Source organism: Fusarium odoratissimum (genome assembly GCF_000260195.1).
Source record: "Fusarium odoratissimum NRRL 54006 unplaced genomic scaffold supercont1.56, whole genome shotgun sequence".
NCBI classification, from domain to species: domain Eukaryota; kingdom Fungi; phylum Ascomycota; class Sordariomycetes; order Hypocreales; family Nectriaceae; genus Fusarium; species Fusarium odoratissimum.
In genome coordinates this window covers 87,611-112,078 of record NW_022158736.1, presented here as the reverse complement: position 1 = coordinate 112,078, position 24,468 = coordinate 87,611, and the positions used below count along the sequence as shown (strand labels likewise).

At 45.0% G+C, this 24,468-nt stretch overlaps 7 protein-coding genes across 7 annotated transcripts; 6 read left to right on the top strand and 1 right to left on the bottom strand.

Annotated features, from left to right (window-relative positions):
• Positions 1-505: 505 nt before the first annotated feature.
• On the top strand, positions 506-2,100 carry FOIG_15661 (uncharacterized protein; the record flags this gene model as incomplete). The annotated part of the gene is made up of 4 exons (XM_031217045.1): positions 506-670; positions 1,012-1,573; positions 1,703-1,727; positions 1,791-2,100. The coding sequence occupies 4 exons, from the start codon at positions 506-508 to the stop codon at positions 2,098-2,100; spliced, it is 1,062 nt and encodes a 353-aa protein (XP_031053253.1).
• A 194-nt stretch (positions 2,101-2,294) lies between these two features.
• FOIG_15660 (uncharacterized protein) lies at positions 2,295-2,726 on the top strand (the record flags this gene model as incomplete). The annotated part of the gene is made up of 1 exon (XM_031217044.1): positions 2,295-2,726. One exon carries the CDS (start codon positions 2,295-2,297, stop codon positions 2,724-2,726), a length of 432 nt encoding a protein of 143 aa, XP_031053252.1.
• A 1,322-nt stretch (positions 2,727-4,048) lies between these two features.
• FOIG_15659 (uncharacterized protein) lies at positions 4,049-7,288 on the top strand. The gene is made up of 8 exons (XM_031217043.1): positions 4,049-4,241; positions 4,292-4,452; positions 4,504-5,854; positions 5,914-6,038; positions 6,089-6,182; positions 6,236-6,376; positions 6,435-6,667; positions 6,725-7,288. The coding sequence occupies exons 1-8, from the start codon at positions 4,199-4,201 to the stop codon at positions 7,088-7,090; spliced, it is 2,514 nt and encodes an 837-aa protein (XP_031053251.1). The 5' UTR covers positions 4,049-4,198; the 3' UTR covers positions 7,091-7,288.
• Positions 7,289-8,200: 912 nt separating this feature from the next.
• Positions 8,201-9,397, top strand: FOIG_15658 (uncharacterized protein; the record flags this gene model as incomplete). The annotated part of the gene is made up of 2 exons (XM_031217042.1): positions 8,201-8,288; positions 8,340-9,397. The coding sequence occupies 2 exons, from the start codon at positions 8,201-8,203 to the stop codon at positions 9,395-9,397; spliced, it is 1,146 nt and encodes a 381-aa protein (XP_031053250.1).
• Positions 9,398-11,977: 2,580 nt separating this feature from the next.
• On the top strand, positions 11,978-13,533 carry FOIG_15657 (uncharacterized protein). The gene has a single exon (XM_031217041.1). The coding sequence runs from the start codon at positions 11,999-12,001 to the stop codon at positions 13,286-13,288; it is 1,290 nt and encodes a 429-aa protein (XP_031053249.1). The 5' UTR covers positions 11,978-11,998; the 3' UTR covers positions 13,289-13,533.
• Positions 13,534-15,072: 1,539 nt separating this feature from the next.
• On the bottom strand, positions 15,073-16,512 carry FOIG_15656 (uncharacterized protein; the record flags this gene model as incomplete). Its single annotated transcript, XM_031217040.1, has 2 exons — positions 15,073-16,057; positions 16,115-16,512. 2 exons carry the CDS (start codon positions 16,510-16,512, stop codon positions 15,073-15,075), a joined length of 1,383 nt encoding a protein of 460 aa, XP_031053248.1.
• A 4,823-nt stretch (positions 16,513-21,335) lies between these two features.
• On the top strand, positions 21,336-23,103 carry FOIG_15655 (uncharacterized protein). Its single transcript, XM_031217039.1, has 3 exons — positions 21,336-21,581; positions 21,631-22,000; positions 22,058-23,103. Exons 1-3 carry the CDS (start codon positions 21,414-21,416, stop codon positions 22,585-22,587), a joined length of 1,068 nt encoding a protein of 355 aa, XP_031053247.1. The 5' UTR covers positions 21,336-21,413; the 3' UTR covers positions 22,588-23,103.
• Positions 23,104-24,468: the final 1,365 nt, after the last annotated feature.

Below are 24,468 nucleotides of genomic sequence, written 5' to 3'. Positions count from 1 at the left end.
ATATGTTCCTCGTACTCCAGGTCAGGCTGGCCCTCCCAGTGTAAGGTCTCTGGGTCACTCGAGTTCTCAAAGATGTACTTTACACTCGCATCAGAATGAGGACCTTGGGGATGGCGTTGGCCGCTGCAGCCTCAGCAAGTAACTGGCATTGACTGGCCCGCTCCACGAGAGTCATGAGGAAGCACGCCCCATCAACTTTCGCACCAGTCGTAAGGAGACCATGATTTTGAAGAATCATAGCCTTGCCTTTGGGTAGTATATACTGTTGTTATTACCAATCGTGGTGAAGGAACACAGAATCTCCGAACATGTCTAAAGCAGCACCGATCTTGTCACCTTCTTCTTGAGTGACGACGACACCTCCGAAGTCCTATACATCATTAGAATAAAATAAACAAGCACATAAGATCAAACAAAAACACGATAGACAGCCTGGCCATCACCGTAAAGGTACACAGCGTCTTGTGTGATCGTTTTTATTGGTCGCCCAAAGACACTCCATACCATGCCATGCACGCTGTGGGTATGGCATGCGGCGACAACATCTGATCTCAAGATAAGACTGGCTCTACTACAGCGAACTGAGTTTCACGGCTTCCAAAACGACCAAGGTATCCAGTCACTTTGTCTGCCCAACTGGGCCAAGGCAAGTCGGCCGACCCTGGGGGAGGTTAGGTCTTGACAGTGTGGACTATCGTGAATCTAGAATGAGCTATTATAATACCTCATAAACCTTGTTTTCTTCCGTGAGTGCCAAGGCGTATCGGTAGTGCAAGCACAGGTCGTCCACCCTGCCATCCTACCCAACATTGTCAGATCCTTTTAGGCAGCATAACCAACTATTACAAAAAATAATAATTTAATAATAATTTAAAATAGACAAATATCTATATTTCAATAAAAGAAATAATCTCTACCTTGTTATCTTTTATTAAAAAGCTTAACCAATATGTCTGTAATCGACAGATCTAAGTTGCTGAGAAGACTTTGCCCCGGTGATCAATTTCAAAGTGGCAACCGGCTGTTGACCTTGAGCGCATTCCCGGTTCATGCCAATGGTTTCTCGATCATCCAAAGCTCAAAGAATGGCTTTCAAAGGCTTCTTCCGGCCTACCTTGGCTTCAAGGGCCATCCGCGACCGGAAAGACGCTCCTATCCTCCTGTCTCGTCTATCACATTCGAACAAATCGCGGAACAGTTGGCCACGCAGCGGTAGCCTGTGTCTACTTCCAAGAGAGGCACAAGCAGTATGATGTTGCCGACTTCAATCACGCTTTCGCTTCGGTTCTAAGACAGTTAGTGTCACAATTGCCTGACACGTCTGATACTCTACGGAAACTAGAGCTGGCAGAATATGATAAGATTCCACGGCTATGGGGAGATGAATTTACCCGACTCCTGCACAGGATTACTGGCGAGCTTGGCAAGGTGTTGATCATCCTCGATGGAGTCGCAGCCGATGTCACTACCAAAGCTTTGACATACCTAATACTCGCAATCAATCCAGACGGCGGTTCCGATCAGATAATCCAAGTACTCTTCACTAGCCAGGCCTCACCTCCTATAGACTTCAGTACATTGCACCAGATCGTTTAAACCCAAATTTGTGCCTCTGATGCGGACGTGACAAAATACATCATCAGGGCACTTCAAAGCATCTCCGGTAAAGACTTGTCCTCAAGCCATTCTGAGTTTCTTAAAGGCCTGGTTCGAACATTTGACGGCCGGTAAGTTTCTAAGATTTCAAACTTTAGGTATATGCTTTGCGACAAGAGGCTAATATCCTTCAGCTTTCTTCCTGTTCCTACTTGGCCAAGCGAGATGCCCATGCCGGAGTTGCTGGCAGCCATTGATCAAATTACATCCGCCTGCAAAGATGTATCGATTCATGACAAGGCCGATACTTTCAGTAAAGAAAGTTTCCTGAGAATCAGGGCTTCTCAGTCAGAAATGGTTCTTTGCATTCTCTATCATGCGGCTATGGCTGCTGACGCCGGCTACTCAATGACGATGCCCATGGCAGTCGAGGCGTTGAATGCATGGAAAATCTATCGTCAAGACCAGGATAAGAAACCTTTCCAACTTGTAGACGTTGTCTAGGGTTGCCGCGGTCTCATCATCTGGGGCGAGAATGACCAGTCGTTCCGCATTCGATCTCCCCTTCTTGGCGACTACCTCAAACGTGAGGTCTTTGGGACCAACTACGATAAGCGATGGGTCACCACTTCACCCCGCTATCTATCATCTGACATTTTCGCAAATGGCGCCTGCAGATCGTCTGCTGCTCTCAAACAATGCTTCCGGGAATATGTACCTTTGGTTTGCAGCGGGATTCCTCGGTTTGGGGTTGGCCAAAGCTGTCCCGGAAGCACTTGTGCAAGACTTCAGACAGCTTTCGTCTCGAAGAAGATCAATCAAGTCATATCAGCAGGCAGCTGAAGCAAATCCCTTTGAAAACGAGACCAGTTATGATGAACTTGAGGAATATCACGAGCGCTGAGGTGTTTGCCAAGGACGACGATGCAGGCGATACGCCCTTGGTTAAAGCCGTCATACACGGGGGCTCTGCCTCTGTTAAGTTTCTCTTGGGGAATGGTGCTCAGATCAGTGAGCTTAATGAAGGTATTCTTAAGCAGTGTAGACAAGAGAACCCAGATGTTGTGGTCTATCTGCAGGAGCTAGGCATCGACGTTCTAGCTGCTGATGAGATTGAGGCTGAGGATTGAAGTAGTAACCAAGTTCAATATAACCAATCTGTTATTAACCTCTTTTTTTTTAACCTATATATGCTAATGCTTTTGACTTCTTACATTTATTTTATTCTTATTATAAATTACCTCTTTGCCTTTCATTCAAGGCTTAAGGTATTATGTTATAAGAGAATATAATATAAAAGTAGTCATAATATCCAATAATATATATAAGCCACTTTTAAGTAGTTAAGATAGGACTAAGAGTAAGTAATATGAGTTGATTAAAGGTACATAAGTATTAGTAAAATTACTAGCTTATAAATAGTAAAATATAAACTATAACCAAGGTATAGATTCTATAATAATATAATATAATATAATATAATTAAAGATTTATTAATTTAATTTAATATAATATATTTCTTAAAATCACTTAAATATGTATCATAATAAAATTAATAATAAAATCTTATCAAGTTACCTGTAAGGGCCTTTCTTTAGTAATGGCCCCCTTTAGGCTTCTGATACTATGAAAGCTAAAGAGGCAGAATATAATAGCAAGGTTCTTAAAGGGGAATACTTTAAAACACATATAAGCAAGGTAGCAGTAGCCATCCCAGGCATAACACCAAGTGAATCTGGATACAAGCTCCTATCCAAGCTTTTTGCAGGCCTATCAGAGCCTACACGCTGTTCATTAACAGATTCTCCGACCACTCGGCGATCTGACCGCGAAACATGCACGGGGCTCGCATGGGCACAAACGCGCGTGAGATCCTTTTGACAAGGCGGACTGCGTTTTTGGCGCCAAGGTTACACTGTAATTGCAGAGGGGTTTAGGTGTGGATGGTCCCCGTTCATCTAACTGGCTGTGCCTGAGCAGGGGAGCCCACCCCCGGAGCACCGTGCCGCTCAACCACTATCAGATAGTTGTGGGGGAGAAAAGGAGCATTAGCCTCCGACACCCGCTTCTGGAAATAACGGGAACTTGCACACATTGGGTAATACAGCAATGTTAGGTGAAGGGAGCGCGTCGACACGAGGCTCACCGAATATACGGCAGAAGTACGAGCGTAAGAGCATACGAGCTAATGAACCCGAAATGCCAGTGTTTTATAAATGTTGTTCGGCTCTTGTAGAATGAAGGACTCTGAGTTTGTTTGGGATAGAGGAATCTTTTCCGTCGCAGATTGATGGTAAGCATTCTGGGATGACTTACAGACGACTTAGATGCACGGCCCGGGTCTCCGTCATCTAGAAGGGAAAGGCACAAGGTTCGTTCCGTCCAACATGGACCCCTGCAAGGGCACATCCCATTTTGCTTTCTTCCAGCGCCCAATGTAGCACCTAAATACGGCAACGGTCCTTGGTCATTTTCGACTGCGTTTTGGCTGATCATGGCTCTCATTGGTATATGAATGCGGCCTCTGCCGTGTTTTTCGAGATCAAGGTTACGCAGATTCTACCCACGGCCTTCAACAATCGTCGACTAGGGATTCGTCATTATGGTTTCCCACCGCTCTTTATGGCTTCTGGCCCTAGCACCTCGTGAGTCTGAATATGTTCTTCGACAGTTTTGGAGTGCTGACCTTGAGAAGTTACCCAGTATGTGTCTGCTCAGCAATCAACACCAGCACCTTACACCGATCCCGGCACTGGGATCGTGTTCGACACATGGACCGCATCCCGCATGACTTTCGGTTTCAGTTTCCCCGAAAATGGACAGACCACGAACGCCGATGAGTTCATTGGATACCTCGTAAGGCAATATTCGAAATCAATAGCTCTTCTTTTCTGACCATGTAAACAGAATTGCGCCACTCCCAACGGGGAGGGCACTGGATGGTGCGGTCTCTCCTACGGCGGACCCATGACAAACTCGCTCTTACTCTTTGCCTACCCTCACGATGGCGATATCCTTACCGCCTTCCTTTGGGCCAACGCCCAGGTTGAGCCTGTCCCGTACGAGGGCGAGGCTGTTCTGACCCAGATCTCTTCCAGCATCACTGAGGATGGCTTTACTCTCATCTACCGCTGCCAGGGATGCACTTCCTGGTCACAAGACGGAAACTCCGGTCAATTGGCGACCACCTCTCCGGTCGCCGTTCTCGGTTGGGCCCATAGCATCACGAATGTGATTAACCCTGAGTGCCCCCGTGAGGCCCGGATGGTCCAGCACGAAACCCAGAGCATCTTCGGTGGCCAACTTACCAGCAACGCTTTTAATAATGAGTATGATAAGTGGGCTAAGCTCGCCACTAAGGTTGTCGAGGGCAACTGCGACGGCGGTGGTGAGGAGCCCACTTCCACCGCCACCGGTGAGCCTACCTCCACCGCTGCACCACCCACCGGTACCCCCGTCCCGGACGAGACATACGACTACGTTGTTGTCGGTGGTGGTGCTGGTGGTCTCCCCGTCGCTGACCGTCTCAGCGAGGCTGGCAAGAAGGTCCTTCTCATCGAGAAGGGACCTCCATCCTCTGGCCGTTGGGGCGGTACCCGTAAGCCAGACTGGCTTGGAGGCACCAACCTGACTCGCTTCGATGTTCCCGGTCTATGCAACGAGATCTGGGCCGACTCTTCCGGCATTGCCTGCCCCGATACCGATCAGATGGCCGGTTGTGTTCTCGGTGGAGGCACCGCCATCAACGCTGGTCTGTGGTGGCGTCCCAATCCAAAAGACTGGGACTTCAACTTCCCCGATGGCTGGAAGGCCAAAGATATGGTCAAGTACGAGGGGCGTGTCTTCGGTCGCATTCCTGGTACACGTGTCCCATCTATGGATGGAAAGCGATACCTCGACCAGGGTTTCAAGGTTGTCGCTGGAGCACTCGACCAGGCCGGTTGGGACGAAGTGAACGCTCTTGAGAAGCCGGCCGCGAAAAACCGTACTTATACCCACCCACCCTTCATGTTCTCCGGAGGTGAGCGCGGGGGCCCCCTGGCTACCTATCTCGTCTCTGCCAAAGCGCGAAACAACTTCAAGTACTGGACCAACACCCAGGTCAGGCGTGTCGTTCGCTCCGGCGGTCACGTTACCGGCCTTGAGGTCGAGCCCTTCGCCGGCGCCGGTTATGTCGGCACTGTCAAGCTCACTCCCGAGACTGGTCGCGTTATTCTTGCGGCTGGCACTTTTGGTAGTGCTAAGATTCTCCTTCGCAGTGAGTCTTGTCTTATCCGTAGGCTGTCAGAGTTTGTTGGTTCTAATCATGCTTCATAGGTGGTATTGGCCCGGATGACCAGCTCAAAATTGTCGCCAACTCTAGCCGCGATGGTGGCTCCATGATCGCCAAAGATCAGTGGATCAACCTCCCTGTCGGATACAATCTCGAGGACCATACCAATGTAAGTGCATATGACAGAGTCATCAGATTGTCCGGCTAACAGTATGGTAGACCGACACAGTTATAAAGCACCCCGACGTTGTGTTCTACGACTTCTACAAGGCCTACGATGACCCTATCCCAGCTGATGAGAAGAAGTATCTGGGTTAGTATGCATGATATTCTGCAACTTAGCTATCAAGGCTAATTTGGAGGTAGATGAGCGCTCCGGCATTCTCGCTCAAGCTGCCCCTAACATTGGCCCGGTCATCTTTGACGAGATTTCTGGTGCTGATGGCCGTGTCCGATCCATGCAGTGGACCGCTCGTGTTGAGCCCAGTCTCGGCGAGACTAGCAACAGTAAGTACCACTTGACAGTTGGTGCAATGTATCAGACCAGACCTAACTCGTGAATCAGAGTCCATCACCATTAGCCAGTACCTCGGCCGTGGTGCCAAGTCACGTGGTCGCATGACCATCACCAGTGCTCTCAACACTGTCGTCTCTGGTAACCCCTACCTAAATGACCCAGAAGACAAGAAAGCTGTTGTGACTGCCCTTGACAACCTTCGTGAAGCTCTTTCCGGCGTCAAGGGTCTGGAGTGGCTCCAACCCGCTCCTGATGTCACCTCGCAGCAATACGTCGATGATGTAAGTGGTCCATGAATCTTTGATGGTGTTCAAGGCATGTTCTAATGGTATATACAGATGGTCGTCTCATGGAGCAACCGCCGTGCCAATCACTGGATTGGAACCAACAAACTCGGCAAGGATGACGGTCGCCAGGGCGGTACTGCCGTCGTTGACCTTAACACCAAGGTCTATGGCACCGACAACCTCTTCATCACTGACGCTTCCATTTTCCCCGGCATGGTCACCACCAACCCTAGTGCCTACATCGTCACCGCCGCCGAGAGGGCCAGTGATGCTATCATAGCCCTTCCCGTCTCCAAGGCCCAGGGGCAGTACCAGCAGTGCGGTGGCATTGAGTGGACTGGGAACATGCAGTGTGGCAAGGGCTTCTACTGCAAGACGCTCAACCCCTACTACTCTCAGTGCTACCCTGATGCCTAATGACAAGGTTGATAGGGACTGCACTGCATTAGGCAAATCACCCCATGTATATACTTTCATCACAGTTCTGGCATCTTGATACATAATGGCAGGCCCTCGACTAGTAACATCGACTGAGAATCCTCTGCGTCTTCGTGGCATTCACTCTATCATCCCGTGATTAATCGACATAGGCTGTGTGCGTCAGCAGTCCCTTACCCGACGCGGTAATGTCCATACGCACCTCATTTCGATCTAGACCTCGGCTTCGGGTCCTGGTTACCTGCGGTTCGTCCAAAAGTTACGCTAAATACACTTAGAAACAAACGTGCCAAGTGACCTTAGATGATTATTGCTACCTCACAGTCGAGTATCAAGATTGGAGGGTCACGGTGCTATAGAGCACGGCCACGAGTCATTATCCAGCCAACAGCGTGTAAGATACATCAGACACCGATACTACTTTGGCCAGCACTCCTGCAATACAACTAATAATGGTAGATGCATAATCCCCATGAGGGGACAGTCGCACGCTTAGTGGAGCCTCGGAGGCTGCTCGCCCGCGTTTGGCAGTCTCCTTTCGGCAGCCCTCGGAGGCATGATCTTCAGTGCCGATTGCCAAAAAAGGATGTCATTTAGACTCGGATGCTATATCATGGCCTTGCTCTCCGCAGAGGAGGCGTTGGAACGTAGTGGGAGTGGTTAAGAGTGAATGCAGTGTGGCTGCAAGAAGTTCGTTAATCCGAGGGGGGTGCCCCCTCCGATCTCTTTTAGGTATTTTTACACCATTCATAGCCCGGCTTCTAACGACATCGAGCCAAGAACAAAAATGGTCTACGTGACATAATTGAGAAGGCGAGCTATTTAATTTTTAGAGAAACCTCGAACTGCTTACTGCCACGTTAGGTTCTTTTAAAATTACCGACAAAGCGGTATCCAGTAGCACTAAGGCTTTTTGCGCTAAATCTTCAGCTACAGGAAACTATAATAAACTATTAGTTTTAGAATGGTCTAGCCAAATTGGCGCCTTTGAATAAAGGAGAAAATAAGCATAAAAAGTTTTGAACTCCCTTTGCTAGTACTTCTTCCCCTTCGCCTTTTCGGTTTTCGATTTGATTCTTCCGCTCTCTCATGGCAGTTATGCATTTGGCACTTCTCTTGTCCCTAGCCTTTGGGCTTGAATCTGTGGTCGCTAGTCCTTGCAAGCCACAATCTTCCAGTAAGTTTATTCGTAACACTACTTATTCAAGTCACTGATAACCCAAATCAGCTATCGCGACTACTACTACTACCACAGAAACTCTGGGGCTATCTTCAACATGGGCGACAGATACCACGAAAGCGACTGAGCAGTCAGACTCGACGACAACAACCTCTCTCGCGATTTCAGAGTCCACTTTCTCTTCTAGCGTTAGCTCTTCAGCACTATTATCAGATACGACGGCGTTGAGCGAGCAGATGGAGTTAACAGGAACAACGACGATTGCAATCTCCGAGTCTACCTCTGTAGCTGATCTTGGATCTACGACCTTGGTCGCATCGTCTGATATTTCTGTAACGACATCAACTGAGGTCACCACTACAGTGGTGTCTGAGTCATCTATTTCAACATCTGCTGAATTGACGTCTTCGGTCGATGCTTCAGTCACAACATCAGCCGCCGCTTCAACAACCACAACGATCGAGTCTACAACTGACTCCACGGTTTCTTTGACACAGATCTCTACTGATACAACACTGGAGGCAAGAACAACGACTACCACCGAATCACCAACTTCCACAACAATTGTTGACGAAGTCTCTACTTCAACTGCCAAGACAACAACCGCTCTCCTGCCCATTCCGACTCTGTTCTCCTTAACTGTTCAAGGCGGCGCAGCAAATGGCTTGGTTCTACATACAAATGGTCAACCAGAGTACTCTGTGATGATAGGTGCCTTCTTGACTTGGCCAACTGGTCAGTTTAAATACGAAGAGGGCACTGGTCATATATTAGTTGATGGAAACCCTTTATGCACTGTGTCCTATCAGGGGAACTTCGACTTTGTTTCAGTGATAGTTTGTCCTACTACTTTGTCATTCTATCACGCGCCCTTGGTCTGTGATCGACCGACTGGCAGCAGCCTCAAGTGTAGCGTGGCTGCGAAGCTTTTCACCTGCATCACGGACAACGGTGGAACCCGTACTTGCACGACTACAGATGTCTCTTGGAGTAATATGTATTCTGCGCCTTGGGTGAACGGAGTTTATCAGCTCAGGTTTGCTGCTGCTGACTGGGCTCATGATAGTACGGTAAATCCAATTGGTCTACTGGTCTCGCCGTTCTAGATTTAGAATACTTTCATTATTAATTACTGTAGTACAACACGCCATTCAATAGATACAAACAACGATATGTTTATAATAGTCTTATGATTTCAGAGGCGAGTTCAGTGAACTTACTATGGCAATAAACCCTCACCCTTTTATCACCGATGTTATTAATATTACCTATATGGATTGTTACCTGGCTTACCCTGCAGGTAGATCCCTGGCAGAAGTAGAACCGTATTACTTAGATTATATAATATCTCTAACTTAGCTAGACCTTACGTTATATGGATTAAAGAAGCTGAAAGATGCAGAAAGATATGCTAAGGTAAGACTAATCTCTTAAGGTAAAAGAGGTAGCTTTCCTTGCTGTATTTACAGATTTAGCCTGGTATAAAGAGTGGCTTAAGAATATAATTATAAAGTAAGTACTTTATATTCTCCCTCTTATATAAAAGTAAGGATAAATATTTAGTAAAGGCAAGGTTAAAAGATTTAAAAGAATTATATTAATTATTTTATAAGTTAATTAATTAAACTAAAGTTAATCTCTATTAATTAATTATATATATAAGAATAAGTTAAATAAATTAAAATTAATAAAAAACTAATAATTAAAACTAAGAAAAGTTATTTTATTATATTCTAAAAAGTTATTAGATATTAAAATAAAATATTAAAATAAAATATATTTTTATTAAGTTCTTAATATGTAATATAATTAATTTATAACTATATTATATATATCTTATAGATTTTATAAGTCCTTATTATCTTATTTTTTCTAATAAATATTATTTACTAAAATATAAATATTAATTAAAGTAAATATAATAACCTTAAATTGAAAGCTAATTAAATTTAAGTTTAAGGTAATCTTAAAGTTATATTAGTGTTTTAAGAATATTATTAAGGTTAATATAAAAAGGAGGCCTAATTATTCAATTAAATAAATATATAATATATATTTTATTTTTAAATAAATTTAATTATTAAAATATAAGTCTTTATTAATTTAAGAAAAGGTAAATTAGCTTAAGTAGAAAAATATAATCTACTTACCCTGAACTCTGTAATAATAATATATCTCTTATATAGATTGCGAATTTTATCTATTTTCTCTGACATGCTCACGCTCTAATGTCACGTAGCGTGATACGCATAAAGGGCAGGCATAATGCCGCCTTAGGTACCATAAAGTAATACAACCCGAATGAAATATATGCCTGCACGGTAACCAACGGATAATATCACTATCCCCTATTGCTTCCAAGCATATAGCGCTATTAAGAATCATTAGCTAAAGATGAAACTGCCTATTAGTTTATGTATTCCTTACCAAATGGTCACCTCATAGGGACACGTAGAATGCTCCTCTGAGCCTGTAATTTCCCTTCCTGTCGTCACTTGCTTATATGCCTGCGGTGGAGCTGTGGAGTCCAACCGCTGCAAGTCGCTAATCTCAGAACTTATACTCCTTGCTGGCAGATCGCTCTCAGAATCCCCTTGGATCGGGATCCGGTTGTTCCTCGACTTAAGTCTTTGCAATAATTAGCTTTTGAAACAGAGGTTTCGAGACTTGTTGGTGGGAAATGGCATACTCGTATAAAATAAGAAGGGCATAAAAGACGAAAAGAAATATAAAAAAAGAAATAATAGGCAGCGATTGGATCCATTCCTCTGACTTGATGCATCCAGGGCTTATCATAGGGATATGGGATACATTCGCTATCGCCATGATGGCTCACGACTTTTCAAGGCTTTCTATGCTGACCTTGGGGAGAGCCTGTCGCGTCGGAAGTCTTTATTTAAAGCCACACGCAGCTTGAAAGATATGCTGCCATCAGGCGCGCTTGGTGTAAACCTTTTGGGTCAGATCATACTGAAGATTCTGGCTAGTGAACTTAGAATAGTGACATGATCACACCACTTCAAGCTCCAGAGTGCGAGGGAAGCATTAGTATCGGAAAGGAAGCTCCGGCTTCGAGCGCCTATTAGAGGTTAAAAATCAAGTGGTGTTAAGTTCTTGGTTATCCTGTCCCTAAATTAATTCATTAATCAAAGAAAAAGGTAAAGCTCTATTAATAATTATATAATTATCTAAAGCACTACACTATAACCCAGGTGTAATCGAATAGACAGAATATACTCGTTTTGTGTCGAAAATGGTTTGATCGGCTCCCTGTATGTAACATGGCCTGCGCAAGCAGAAGAGGTTAAGCACAGAGTAAAGAGTAGCTTCTATTCAATCCCAAAGTTCTGTTACTAAGCGCTATAATGAAAGTGAATTCAAAGGTTAGCACTACCGCATAGGTGTCTGTTTTGGGATCTCTTGCCGAGGTAGCCGGGCGAGGTATAGGTAGTCATTTTCACATTGCTGGTCATCCACTTAGTATGTAAAATAATGTAATCAAGAAAGGAAGCCATTGGTACAAGTCACTCGGGGATGATGTTAGTGAGGTCATATATGTGTAACGTCCAAATTCATCATGGCATCATATGGCAGTCCATTGGACGCCTCCGCACGCTATGCCAACTATAAATCTCCCCGCAGCAGCTTCAGATGACCTTGAAATGAATGAATTCATAGCCATTGCAACCGGCCCAAAATAATTCAACATGCTGGCTCGGACCATTATCTGGCGTGCTGGACGCGGGGTGCTCTATCAGCTGCATCGAAGAACGTATGTCTCGACCGCACTGACTCCGGAGCAGATCAAAGTCGTTCAATCGACCATCCCCGCACTGGAAAAACACGGCGTCGAGATCACAACGCTCTTCTATCGCCAGTTGCTAAATAAACACCCTGAGCTCAAGAACATCTTCAACACTGCCCATCAAGATACAGGCGAGCAGCCAGCCGCCCTCGCGCACGCCGTGTGGGCATATGCCGCCAATATTGAGAACCCTGATGCCATGAAGGCAGCCATTTCCCGCATTGGACATAAACATGCGAGCTTGGGAGTTACTGCAGACCAATATACCATCGTCGGCCAAGGGTTACTCTCGGCGATCAAGCAAATCCTCGGGGACGGAGTTAATTCAAAGGTCTTGGATGCTTGGGAAGCTGCATACCGCCAACTCGCCGAGTATTTCATTAATTTTGAGGAAGGATTGTATCAAGAGGCCATGGCGACACCCGGCGGCTGGAAAGGATGGCGCAAGTTCTTCATCTCTGACAAAGTGAGAGAGAGCGAGGAAATTATCTCATTCCATCTCACGCCAGCCGACAAGGGAGCCTTGCCATCCTACAAGCCTGGCCAGTTTGTCAGCATCCGATGCTTTATGCCTGAGCTTGGGGCATACCAGCCCCGGCAATATAGTCTATCTGACGTGCCAAATGGAAAGTATTTTCAAATTTCCGTTAAAAGAGAATTTGCATCGGATATAAAACCGGCCGGCCGAGTATCCAATGTTCTTCACGATTCGCTGCCGGAGGGGTCGGAGGTGGATATCAGCATGCCATTTGGTGATTTCGTCTTGGACATCAACAATACAGCGCCCGTGGTGTTTATTAGCGGAGGAGTCGGACTGACACCTATGATGGCAATGCTGAAGAAGATAACGGAGGAAGGAAAACCGAGGAAAGTGGTGTTCATCCATGCTGCACGCAACTCACGAGTCCATGCTATGAAAGATACCCTTATCGAGATTGTGAGAGACCATCCGGAAGTCACCCGCCTTGTTTACTATGAGCGGGTTGAAGAAGACGACATACTGGGGCTTGATTACGATCACGAGGGGCGCGTGGACCTTGCAGAGGTTAAGCATAAGGTGATTCTGCCAGAAGCGAATTACTACATCTGCGGGCCACGGCCGTTTATGAATTCACAGAGCAAGGCACTTCGGGATTTGGGTGTTGATGAGAAACACATTCACATGGAGGTATTTGGGTCGCCAACTTCCTGATGCTATATGGAAGTTTCCCCTTATCTACAACAGTTTAACTTTTAACTTAACCCCGCAATTCCAACTATTCCCTGGCCAGGCTATCGCGACATTGCCAAGCCTGGTTCTCACACTCCTGAGTTCACGACTGGTTGCGCTCTGGCAGATTGTTGCGTCGGTTATAAGTACCCAAGCCCCAGCACTGTTTTCTTTGTCATGCCATTAGTAGTATAAAGTCAGAATTAGTGTCTCTCATTGTCTTTCTGCTACGTGAACTTGAGCGATTATCGTCACGGGACTGAGGTACTCTAATGTGTTCTCTATTGGTGACGATACTTCAAATGATCTGATCGGACTGATTGATCGATGTAAGACTGCTAGTCCTGTTAAAGGGGAATGTCACTTATTGTCACGGGTAGATCAATATCTGGGGTCTATGCCATTGCGGATCATGATAATCCTCATTTGGATCAGGCCATTAAGTTCCCAATCTACAAGCCTTCCAGTAATCTGCGCAAATGGTTTGACAAGATAAGCAACTCTGCTTACGTGATGCTGAAGAGGTGAAGTTGCAAGATGTCGTAATTTGCAATGAACGAGGAGTCTGATCACTGGACTCTGTGTAAACGCCGACAATTTGACAGTTTGATCTGATACTTCACATTAGCAGTGACTAAAAACAGAGATAGTGCGACAACAATTCTCAATAGAGGGGGTTCATTGACTGTTGTGCAGACGCAAATGCAACTCTACCCCCTGGTCAGTGGCTTTTCAAAGGGTCTGGATCTTGGCTCTTCGGTACCTTCTTGGCTTTATAGCTCTTTCAGATGATGATCCAGTTATTCTGTCCGATCGATGCTCTTAACTTGTGAAAGAACTAGCAATGAGATACGACAAACAAACTCTCTGCCAAGCTTAACAGCAAGTTCATAACAGGCAAAACCCTCGACCGAGGTAGAGGGTTACCATGACTGACTTATCCAGGTTCTCTACTGCACAAAATCTAGGCTATTTCTAGTCAACATCGACATCTGTTAAGCAAAGTAGATTATTAATTCATTATGCCTTGCATACATCAGTCTACTTTTTGTAAGCTTTAGTAACTGGGGTAGTTTAACAGAATGCCCAGTTGTAAATGTTATCATATCCTTATCGCTCAATCATTCGTCACAAACATTGCCAGTCCAAGAGATAGACCATTCTTAAAATGGTCGAGAAGACTTTACAGCAAAATGTTAGCAGCTTTTCCTGGGCGCTCATCGCCTTCGGCCGGCTGCTAATTGACGTTTCAGATGTGGCTTCGTGTACAAAAACCACAATGGCCAAAGTTCTGTTCTCGAACGCTACAGTAACAGGTTGTTACATAAGGTTGTCGAATTCGGCATTGCTCAAGGGGGATTTTCAATTGTCATGCCAAACTAGCTTTTCATTGCAGACTAAATCGTGACGCGGCTAACATATGTTTCTTAAAATTTCTAGGCTGTCTACAACATCTCTCTCTGATCTTCCTTTATACATACTTTTTCATCCAGGATATACCTTGTCCACTCACTTAACTATAACTGATTCCTTATAACTTCAGCATATACCATGCTAAACCTCGTGAAACACATGTACATTGTCGGCAATGCGCGTTCCTTATAGTGCACCCCATGGCATTATAGCCAATCTGTTTCTCAGTGAGCCTATTGAAGCCTGAATGTGTATTGCAATCAAATTGCATCCCTGACAAAGACGGATATCATAAACATGAGATGCATTCGATAGCCCACCAAAGTCAGAAAAATCCAAAGGGTGAGGTCTCATCACTTCTTCCAGCCCAAGGTCCAGATAACATGAGCAATGTCACGGGCGGTTTTCACCGTATCTATGATACGGCCAAGAATGCCGTCCGCCGATGGTAATCCTTCCTCCTCATACGGCATGAGCATGCCAGAAGAAGTTATTCGCATGCCCACCGGCTCTTCACAAAGACTGTTCGAAGTGAGCCACGAGGGAAGGCCGCTGGTAGTATTTTCAGCGGGCGATGGTGGCCAGCTCTTGCAGGGGCTCAGCCGTGCATCGTCGACACTGTCTTGGTCCCTTTCCTCGACAACAAATATTTGGGTCTGCTTAGCAGGTCGATGATTATCCTCTGACGAAGAGGGCATGAATGGGCTTCGAGAGTGCTTGCTAGCCGTCCCTCCTTGTTCTGGATAGTCTTCCCAATTCTTGATAGTAGTGGACGGGAGCATGGCAATTGTTTTTCCTTCAGCTAGCTTTGACTCTGGAGTGTCCCGTTCAAACAACGGCCACGTCCTTGTCTTCCTGCACTTCACCATCACGCCATCGTCTGGATCACTATCATCATTGTGGATTCCTTCAACTTCGACAGCAATGCATTGCTCGACTTGTTCGTTGAAATGAGTGCGCTTCCGCTCGCCATTTGGGGATATAGTTCCAGAAGACTCTGTGACTAGAGTGACACTGCTGCTTGCACTATCCAGTTGACCTCGAGAAAATGGTAGATAGAGATCCTCGGTTGATAAAAAGCTTATATGAGTGCAATCTCCGGTCTCCTGCATTTTACCAGCAGCTCTAGCTTGCTTGGATATCGAAGCTGTTGATAACGATCGTTGTAGTATTTCTTCGGACATGCTCCGCTTCTTTAGGATTGGCTTCCTATCGAGTTTCACATGTGAATCGGTTTTGGGCAATGGTACCTCGGACAGCTCGTTCTGGGTGGTATCAAAGGGATTCGGTACCGAGTGTAGAGGACCATAAAGCCAGGTTACATCGTGGTCCTTGAGCCTTAGAGAGATGTAAGTATTTAAATCAGACATCATGTCTAATCCCAGGAGTACAAACCAATTGAGCGTCTCGGGAGAAATTGTTGTTAGGTCATATTTGGCCTTAATCCACGTTCTCCAAACAGCATTTTCTAACCGTTCGCTGTCAGACAAATCTCCTCGGCGCATCACAACGTAACGCCACGAGGACCAAATATCCTCCTCCCGCCAATCATGGGATAAGTAGTCAACCTGGTGCGAGGGCCTGCTAGAGACAGCCATGTCATCTTTGGTACACTCGCTATCTTCAGGTGCACCAGGTCTTAGGATGCCGTTAGAGAGTTTTGAAGTTGCGTGATCCTCGGTAGAGATCGTGTAAGAGCTGCCACTTCGGAAACTTGAGAATGTCTCTCGGTTATTATCAGTGTCAATTTCCTCATGGAAGTAGGACTTTTCTTGTGCGATAGAAGAAAACATGGCGTTGCATTCAGGTGACCTTGTAAGGTCAAGACCGTCGTCGTAGTCTCGGGCACAGGAGGGATTGGTTGAAGGGGTAAATATGAATAAGAGACGGGCTTATTTGACGTGGATGGCCCTGGGAAGTAGAGTCAACGGGCAGCTAGGGATGGGATTGTATAAATGCCAATATAAAAGACGAAGGAAAAGGCAGAAGACTGCAAAATGGCGTTCGGCTCAAGCAGGCGCGTCTCGGTGAGTCCTGTCTAAGCAACTGTCATTGCGGGAGGGGAGAATAACGGCTCTGATGAAAGTTGAAGAGTCGACTACAGATTAGACCATTTTGACGCTGCAAAAGCCAGAAATGAAAGTCAGGGGATTCCGTGGTTAGCGACTTATGAAATTTGCGCCCGCTGATTTGGTGTTGGTGGCTACAGTGTGTTTGATCTTGACGTAGGAGTGATGGTTGATGCACCTTGATACGTGGAAGATAAGGGGAGGAGGGAGGGTAAGATGGAATAGGTAAATAAATGGGACATAGGTGGTATAACTTATGAGAATGAAGTAATAAGAAGCGGAAAAGGCATAATGAAGATGTAGGAAGCACTACGCAATAAAAAATGGGACATATGGTGAGGGGTAATGAACAAGTCAAAGCGTAAATCTCAAAGAGGAAAATAATATACGATTAAACGCGAAAGTAGAAGGGGCTGGTAAGGGAAAGTACAGGGCGTAAAATTAGATACTGTTTAAAGAGTGGTAAGGGAGAGGGGAGTATGAGTAAGGATGCGCCATGTATGAAACTGTGCAGGCGTGTATGCGGAATACTAATAGCGATCAAGACTGAGATCACTCCTTAGTATTTGCCGCTTTTTCGGAGGGGGCGGTGGGGAAATTTTCAAGCCAAAGACATGACCGGCAAGTCTATATTAAAAATATGCAGGCTTATAGAAACTGGCAATAGACAAACATCAGGGAAATCCAAGGGCCGAAAGACAGCCGATTAATTATATATTCTTAATCAGAACTATGATTTTCGTGGATTTTGAATCCACTATACCGCCGCTGGTTATCCGAGGAGTACAGCATGTGGGAAACACTGCGCAAGCCGTGATGCCATACCAGTTTGGCCTTTCTCAACTCGCGGTTCCTGTCCCTTCGATCTCACATTTCCTTTCCCGCAATATCAGTTCTGTCCGCAATTCAAACTTTCAAGCCGTGGGTCCATCCCCCTCTGACCCGGAGGCATTGGCCCGGGGGTTAAGTTTAGTTCTGGGACAGTCAGAATGCAACCCCCGCACCCTTGAGGGTTATGATACCAGCACAGTGGAAGCCAAAGCGATAAGCGCGCGGATATCTCCGTTTCTTTACAGGAATAACAATGTGCAAGAAGAAGTTTTCTTTCCCCTTCCTTTGTTTCTTCGTTTTGCCCTCGCAGACCTTATTCATTAGTAAGTAAAGCAGGCATCTGTAGATAAGAGGAAGAAAAAGTAGCAGAGGCTGTTTGATCGCATTGCCAATTAAGCTTTAAATTAATGACTAAAGTATAAGCTGCAATATAAAAACTCATTGAAAACCTCAATGACAAAATATCCGGGTAACCCCTGCTTCGCCGCCACCTGGCCCTGTAAGATGTTTATCATGCCGCTAGGGCCTGTGTCCCCCCAGCCATATGGTCCTTGAAACATACGCCGATTCTTACGTCACATTAAGTCGTGCCTCTGGTTGTGCCTTTGCGTCTTGGGTGGCGTGCGCCCTGCCCCTGATTACTGTCTCTGTGTGCGCAAAACCTAGGTTATCTAAAGACGCTCCTGTGTGCCTATTAGAACATAATTACAGATGGGTTAAGAGAATTAAGAGATTTCAGTAAAACGAACTTTCAAAGCAATTGCTTTTTTTTTTTTTTTCTTTTTTTTTTTATGGCCATTGCAGCCGGTTGCCGTTTCCAGATGTGAGAAACATGGTATTTCAGCAGGCAACTTCTTAACGCTCACTATCCACGGTAGATCGGCTTGGCAAGACACTGTAGGTCGAGTCCCGGGGCTAAGCTAATGTGATAGAAGTAATTAAATCTGTCAGTGGTACGGGAGAGGCAAGCCAGAGCCGGGTTTAACTGCGTCACGACGCCATCATGTTTCAGCAACATGACGAACACGGCCGTGCGCAGGCCTTATCCGAGGTTACCAGATCTCCGCGGGAAATTCCTTGACTGTGTTTGAGAAGCCAACTGAAAACGGGGGAAGCGCTTAATGCTCGGCGTGACGGAGCTTGAAGTTAACTCCAAAATTACAATATGCTTATTCACATGCCTGCGTTGAAATGTTGTCCAGCTTCTCATATACAACGCGGCTCTTCTTATAAAAGTCATGAAACTGCAACTCCGAGACTTAGTATAGCCCTTAGTCTGCTTTCAATATGCCGTTGGGAAACTGCACAAGAGAAGCTTGCGAGCCGTATCAGTTAAAATGGATTTCCAATTGTCCATCTGTGGCCCTGTATGTACCTCGACCAAGCCCAGGGTGCCCGGTGCATCACAAGCATGCAGTTCCAAAATGTGATGTTATGATGTGGGTTTTCGGCTGTTGAGGAATCTAGCCTTTGTTGCCGGTAGATACCTTTCTGGTGCGGACTAATGGCGGTTCTTGAACAGGGCGGTAGCCCATGACAGCTAGGATTAGCTCATTTCGACGACGTTTTGGCCCTCATCTGTGTCGGCCACAGGGACCCCCAAAGCTGGAACGAGACGCTAATGTACGAGATATTTTTTTTTTGCAGAGTGGAAATCTTTATCTGAAGGAGGTAGTTGGGGATTTAAATGCGCATCACGTTCGCTTATCCAGTTGCTGCTGAGTATCAACCACTGACTGTTTCCGGGGCCAATTTTGTCGATACCGTAGGTTCACTCTCAGGCTCTGTGGAGCCTTAGTGATACTGTCCAGCTTCTTGCCGGTCACAGGAGATACCTCGGGCTACCTTGCGAATGTTTATTATTGTCGAAGGCGCTTTTGTATCACGGGATCATTATCTGAAGCTGCGGATTGTATAGCAGTGAGGTTTATAGGTCGCTGTGTACTACTTAGGTATTAGATACTTTAGGCCTTACGCATGAGGGCGCATTGTCGTTTTCTTTGCCTTAGAATAGTCATATTATCGACTGACATAACACGGCCCAGGTAATGCTTACAGCGAGATTAGAACTTGCGTGCTGGAATAAGAGACTGTGGAGTTCCTTGCTGATGCTTGCTGCCATGGAGGAAAATTCCGACGATGTCAGAGACGCAGACCCAAAGAACAATTAAACACGGATATTACACTAGGTTTCACAAATGGTCCTTGATATGATAACCACTCATGATCTAGTGTCTAAGACCCCAGGGTTGCACAGACGGGGTTACCAGAGCTCCCCAGGAGATCGACAGGGTACCCGGCTCCTTGGCTACGGTCCTGGTTATCTTGCAAAGCAAACAGCAACCAGAGTGCATCCTTCTATAACGACGTATGAAATATTTATGTTTTAAATAAGTTTGACTTGTGATATCCTAGCTGAGAACCGGTACCCGGCCTTGAGCCAACTTTTGGTGATAAAGGTAATTGCGTCTAAAGGTCTCATACAGATGTAGCAGGCCGTTTCGGACCACCTAAAGTCGACTTTGAGAGCCCATTAACTCAAACAGTATTTGGTGTCTTGGTTCATAGCAAATATCATGCGATTTTACCGTCACCTGCATGAATGACCTGCCATAAAGTGTATGAGCGTTAGGACTGAGGAAGAGTGGCGTCGGCATGCCAGTCGGGTTCATAGGCCGATCACTACGCATTGTAAAGGCCCGGAACGCGGATGATGATACCCGTTGTTGAAACGACGCACTACAGAAGCGGGATGATGGCGGGGAAACCCTCATTCCTGAATTTGCGTAACCTCAGAGGGTTAAGATTAGGATTTTGGTCTCCCTAGCTAGCTGCATATGAACTTAGCAAAATGGCTTGAAAAAATCAGTCCTTTTAGGGCTCAAAGGATAAAACGTTAGCAGATATAGATCGATGATTGGATGGTCTCGTTGAATCAGCTTTCTTGATACTCATAAGTAAATCCTCTTTTTCTTTTTTTATTATCTAATTGGGAATTGCCTGCCGTGGCAAAAGATATCTAAGCAGCGGCATTTTTGACGTTTATTGATACCCTTGAGCCCTGCAGCTTTTACCAGCCTGGTCCTCGGGCCATGACCCGTCCCCCCGGAATGCGCCGGCATACTGTCTAGACTGTGTCTCCCTGATCGTATGGATATGTAACCTAACCGGACATATACCCCTGTATCCGTCCTGACCCGGGACTTGCGTCATACTGCTTTTTTCCAACAGTCCAGGAACGCCACACATCATCCAATCCTAGCTCAGGGCCACTTAAGTCCCTGTTAACTGAATCCTCGCTTAAATCCGATCGAATCATAAACCCAGCCTTAACGCCTTTTCATCTTAATTTTGGCTCGTGATCTTGTCTTTCCGACAGGGGCTTGTTTGGCCATTTCTCAACTTGATGAGACTTGACCACTGATTTTGCTGGTATCTGAAGATTGGAACAGAAAACCTCATATATAAATGATAGCAACTAATGTTGCCCTGTCCGTCCTGTGCCCAGGCGTGAAGACGGTGCGCCTCATGATTTGGCGTCCTAAAGTCATTGCGATGCGACATGTCGCTGCGCTACGGCGTGGCTGACATTAGTACCTGCGATGGGGTCCCCCCCTGTGACATGCTGACGAAGGCTGGTACCATTGTGGGTTCTCAAGCCGTCCTACTTCTAGTCTAAGGCCCGCTCTCAACAATGCCAATACCCGTTTAATTACCCTCAGAGCGTGCAGAGAGCAACCCTTCTCCCATCTGATCCTCGAGACTTGACTGAACTGGTGTTAGTCTTGTCCGTAATGGAGTCGAATGCTCATCTGCCGCATAGCTCGCTTGGACCGCGGGCTCTGGGTATTGTCACGCCCTTTCTCATTGTTGGCATTCTTGTCTTCACAGTGAGGATCTACACTCGCGTAACCCCGGTATACAAATTGGATGCCTCAGACTACACTATCTCGGTCGCTGTTGTGGGTATAAGACAATCTAGATAAAGAGGCAAGACTGACTTAAGTGTAGATTATCGAAGTTATCGTCTACTCGCTCTTCATAGCAAGTATAACTTCTGGGCTGGGCCGTTACAGCTATGATGTATCTCCGGAGCAAGGCGTTAAGACTCTTCGATATGTTTATGTGGTTATCTTACTGTCAACGTTTGTGCCCGCCCTCGTCAGGATCTCGGTCGGATTTCTACTGTTAAAGTTCGTGTTGTCCAAGGCCTGGCGCGCAATAATCTGGTGCACCATTGGTATCCAAGCTGCGTGTGCTATCAGCACTGAAATCTTCCAGCTCATCCAGTGTCGACCAATCAATGCCCACTGGGAACAGGTTCCTGATGCACGGTGCTTGAGTGCACGGCAGATCTGGATATGTGGCTACACGACTATAGGTAAGCTATCAACCACGACATTGGCCCTCGTTGCATGATTCTGACTCGTCTTGCAAGGTGTTGCTTTATTTGGCGACTTGGCTTTAGCAATCATGCCAATGTTCTTAATCTGGAAGCTCAACCGATCGACTCTGGAACGGTGTCTTATTAGCGTCTTGATGGCACTTGGCCTGGTTGCGACTGTGACCGTCATCATGAGGCTCGTTGAGATGCGCACATTGGACTTTGCTTCTCCGGAAAGGTTCAGGGCCCTGATACCGGTATACTTTTGGCTTCGAATGGAAGAGGCCATTTTGATAATAGCTTCTTCGGCGCCGATGCTCAAGTCCCCAATCGAGCACGTCCTCTATAAATTCGGCCTGCCTGTGTTCCAGCCCAGAGTTAGGAAACTGACCTCGTTTCATTCCAGTAACCCGGGTTCGGACACAACACCACGCTTGCACCATCAACGGTCGCAGCAGGAGCTGGTAGGATACGAGCAACCTATCTTCATGCATGAGCCCCGGCTCGAAGGCACAGAAGACCCTCCATCAATATCGAACGGTATACGGCCTCTTAGCGATATTCCTCAAGCACTGACGCGCTGATCATCTCATAGTGAATGGCAGCAAGGGGCTTCGAAGCCTGATCTGATAGCTCGGGATGAGACATGGCTTAAAAATGAAATGAATTTTGGAACCAATCTATGGATTGCGTTGAAGATGCGAAAGAGAAGAATTTCAGGAGCTCCTATCCTGCCCAACTGAATCCCAGATCCCCATGACAGCCTCCTGAATAAGCCAGATTGTATGAAAACGCGATTATGTCATGCAGATTCTCTGAACAGTTTCGTGGAATGACAGATTCTGACGAGAGAGACGCAGTCAGGTCTGAGATATAAGGTTGGAGTCTATTTTTTCCTGCTATTGACCCCTCTTATGCATCCGCCTAGGCTACATTGATATTAAGTCTTGTCTTGCCCACACAATACCCTTATCACGCCACCACTACTATCTACCTTAACACCCAATTATCATTCTCTCCAGCTTTAGAGGTCTAGATGCACTTTATATAATAATAGATTACCTAGGTTAGAGCCACCTTATGATTTAAAATATAGGGAATTTCGCATTTAGTTGAGATTTAAGATGCATAGTTTTATAGGTCTTTATAACTAAAATATCTTATGCTATCAACTGATGTCTATATAGAGGTTGTAGAGGCTAAGTGTAATAAAAGCAGTAGCGGCCTTACTATTGGTAGTACTACTAATACTATAATTCTTCTTATTGTAATTATTTATATCCCTATATGTCTTAATTTTAGAAGTCTTATATTAAACCTAGAAGAGTTATAGACTTTTATATCTATTTATATTAGAGATCTATATCTTATATAAAGCCTAAAAAGAAATAACACCTTAAGGTGCACTTCTCTGCTATCTATATATAATATCATAAGATAGTAATAAGTATAATTCTTAAAGTATTTTTTAAGAGCCTAGTTATTATAAATTGCATATTTTATATAGATTTAGTTAATAAGCTTTTAAATTTATTTTCTCATTTATAGCTTTTATTAAAGTACTTATCTTACTTTAATTATATATATTAGTTTTTAAGTTTAATATTCTTTAAGAAACGTAGTAATTTAACTTTAACTTTATTTAAGTATATTTACTATATATTAGAGATTATATATAAAAGTAATAAAAGTAAATAGCTAAAATAAAATTAAAAATTAAAAAGAATTATTTAAAAAATTAAAATTTATAATATTATCAAGGATTTTATATATTATTTTAATTATAAATAGAGTTAAATATTTAATATATTATTTTAATTATAAATAGAGTTAGATATTTAGTATATTATTTTATTATATATAAAAATTAGATATATCTCTTATAGAAATAAATAAAACTTGTAATAATAGAGCTATAGAATAGTAATAAAGCTAGCATTAGCCTTAAGGTAGCTTACTTAAATACATATTATTAGCGGCATTCCTAGCACATTGTCTAGTAAACCTAGGATTTATTTCATCCTTTAACCTGAATTAATACTTTATAAAAAATAGCTATTCTTTGAGATATTTTTATTTAGTTATAAACCACAGTTTTCGTGAGATTTATGCTATGTAATACAACTTTTACTCGGCACTGTGCTGTAAGGCCTTGCCCCTGTAGGGATCTTATCCTTAAAACGGATTAGGTGATTAGTCAACACCTTGCAGTCTGCGGCAATTATAACCATTACCCTAATCTTCTTCGTTTCAAGTGCTTGCCTTTCGTTCGGCTTTAGCAACCACAACTCACCCCACGCGTATAACCCAAATAGCAATGTCGTATTCAATTTTCGTCAATCGCATCCAGTTCATATCTTAGGGTTCGTTTTAAATGCCGGCCTTTTGCGGGGTTAATGACTGGGTAGTCACGACCATCTCTAGCTAATATTTCAAACCGCGTCCCAGGAAGCTAAAATGCCCAA

Excerpts from the sequence above, each read along its gene's own strand:
- FOIG_15659 (XM_031217043.1), top strand. The coding sequence starts at position 4,199 with ATGGTTTCCCACCGCTCTTTATGGCTTCTGGCCCTAGCACCTC. Across the intron at positions 4,242-4,291 it reads GCTTCTGGCCCTAGCACCTC|TTACCCAGTATGTGTCTGCT; the intron begins GTGAGTCTGAAT and ends GACCTTGAGAAG. Across the intron at positions 4,453-4,503 it reads ATGAGTTCATTGGATACCTC|AATTGCGCCACTCCCAACGG; the intron begins GTAAGGCAATAT and ends CCATGTAAACAG.
- FOIG_15657 (XM_031217041.1), top strand. The coding sequence starts at position 11,999 with ATGCTGGCTCGGACCATTATCTGGCGTGCTGGACGCGGGGTGCTCTAT.
- FOIG_15655 (XM_031217039.1), top strand. The coding sequence starts at position 21,414 with ATGGAGTCGAATGCTCATCTGCCGCATAGCTCGCTTGGACCGCGGGCT. Across the intron at positions 21,582-21,630 it reads ACACTATCTCGGTCGCTGTT|ATTATCGAAGTTATCGTCTA; the intron begins GTGGGTATAAGA and ends ACTTAAGTGTAG. Across the intron at positions 22,001-22,057 it reads ATGTGGCTACACGACTATAG|GTGTTGCTTTATTTGGCGAC; the intron begins GTAAGCTATCAA and ends TCGTCTTGCAAG.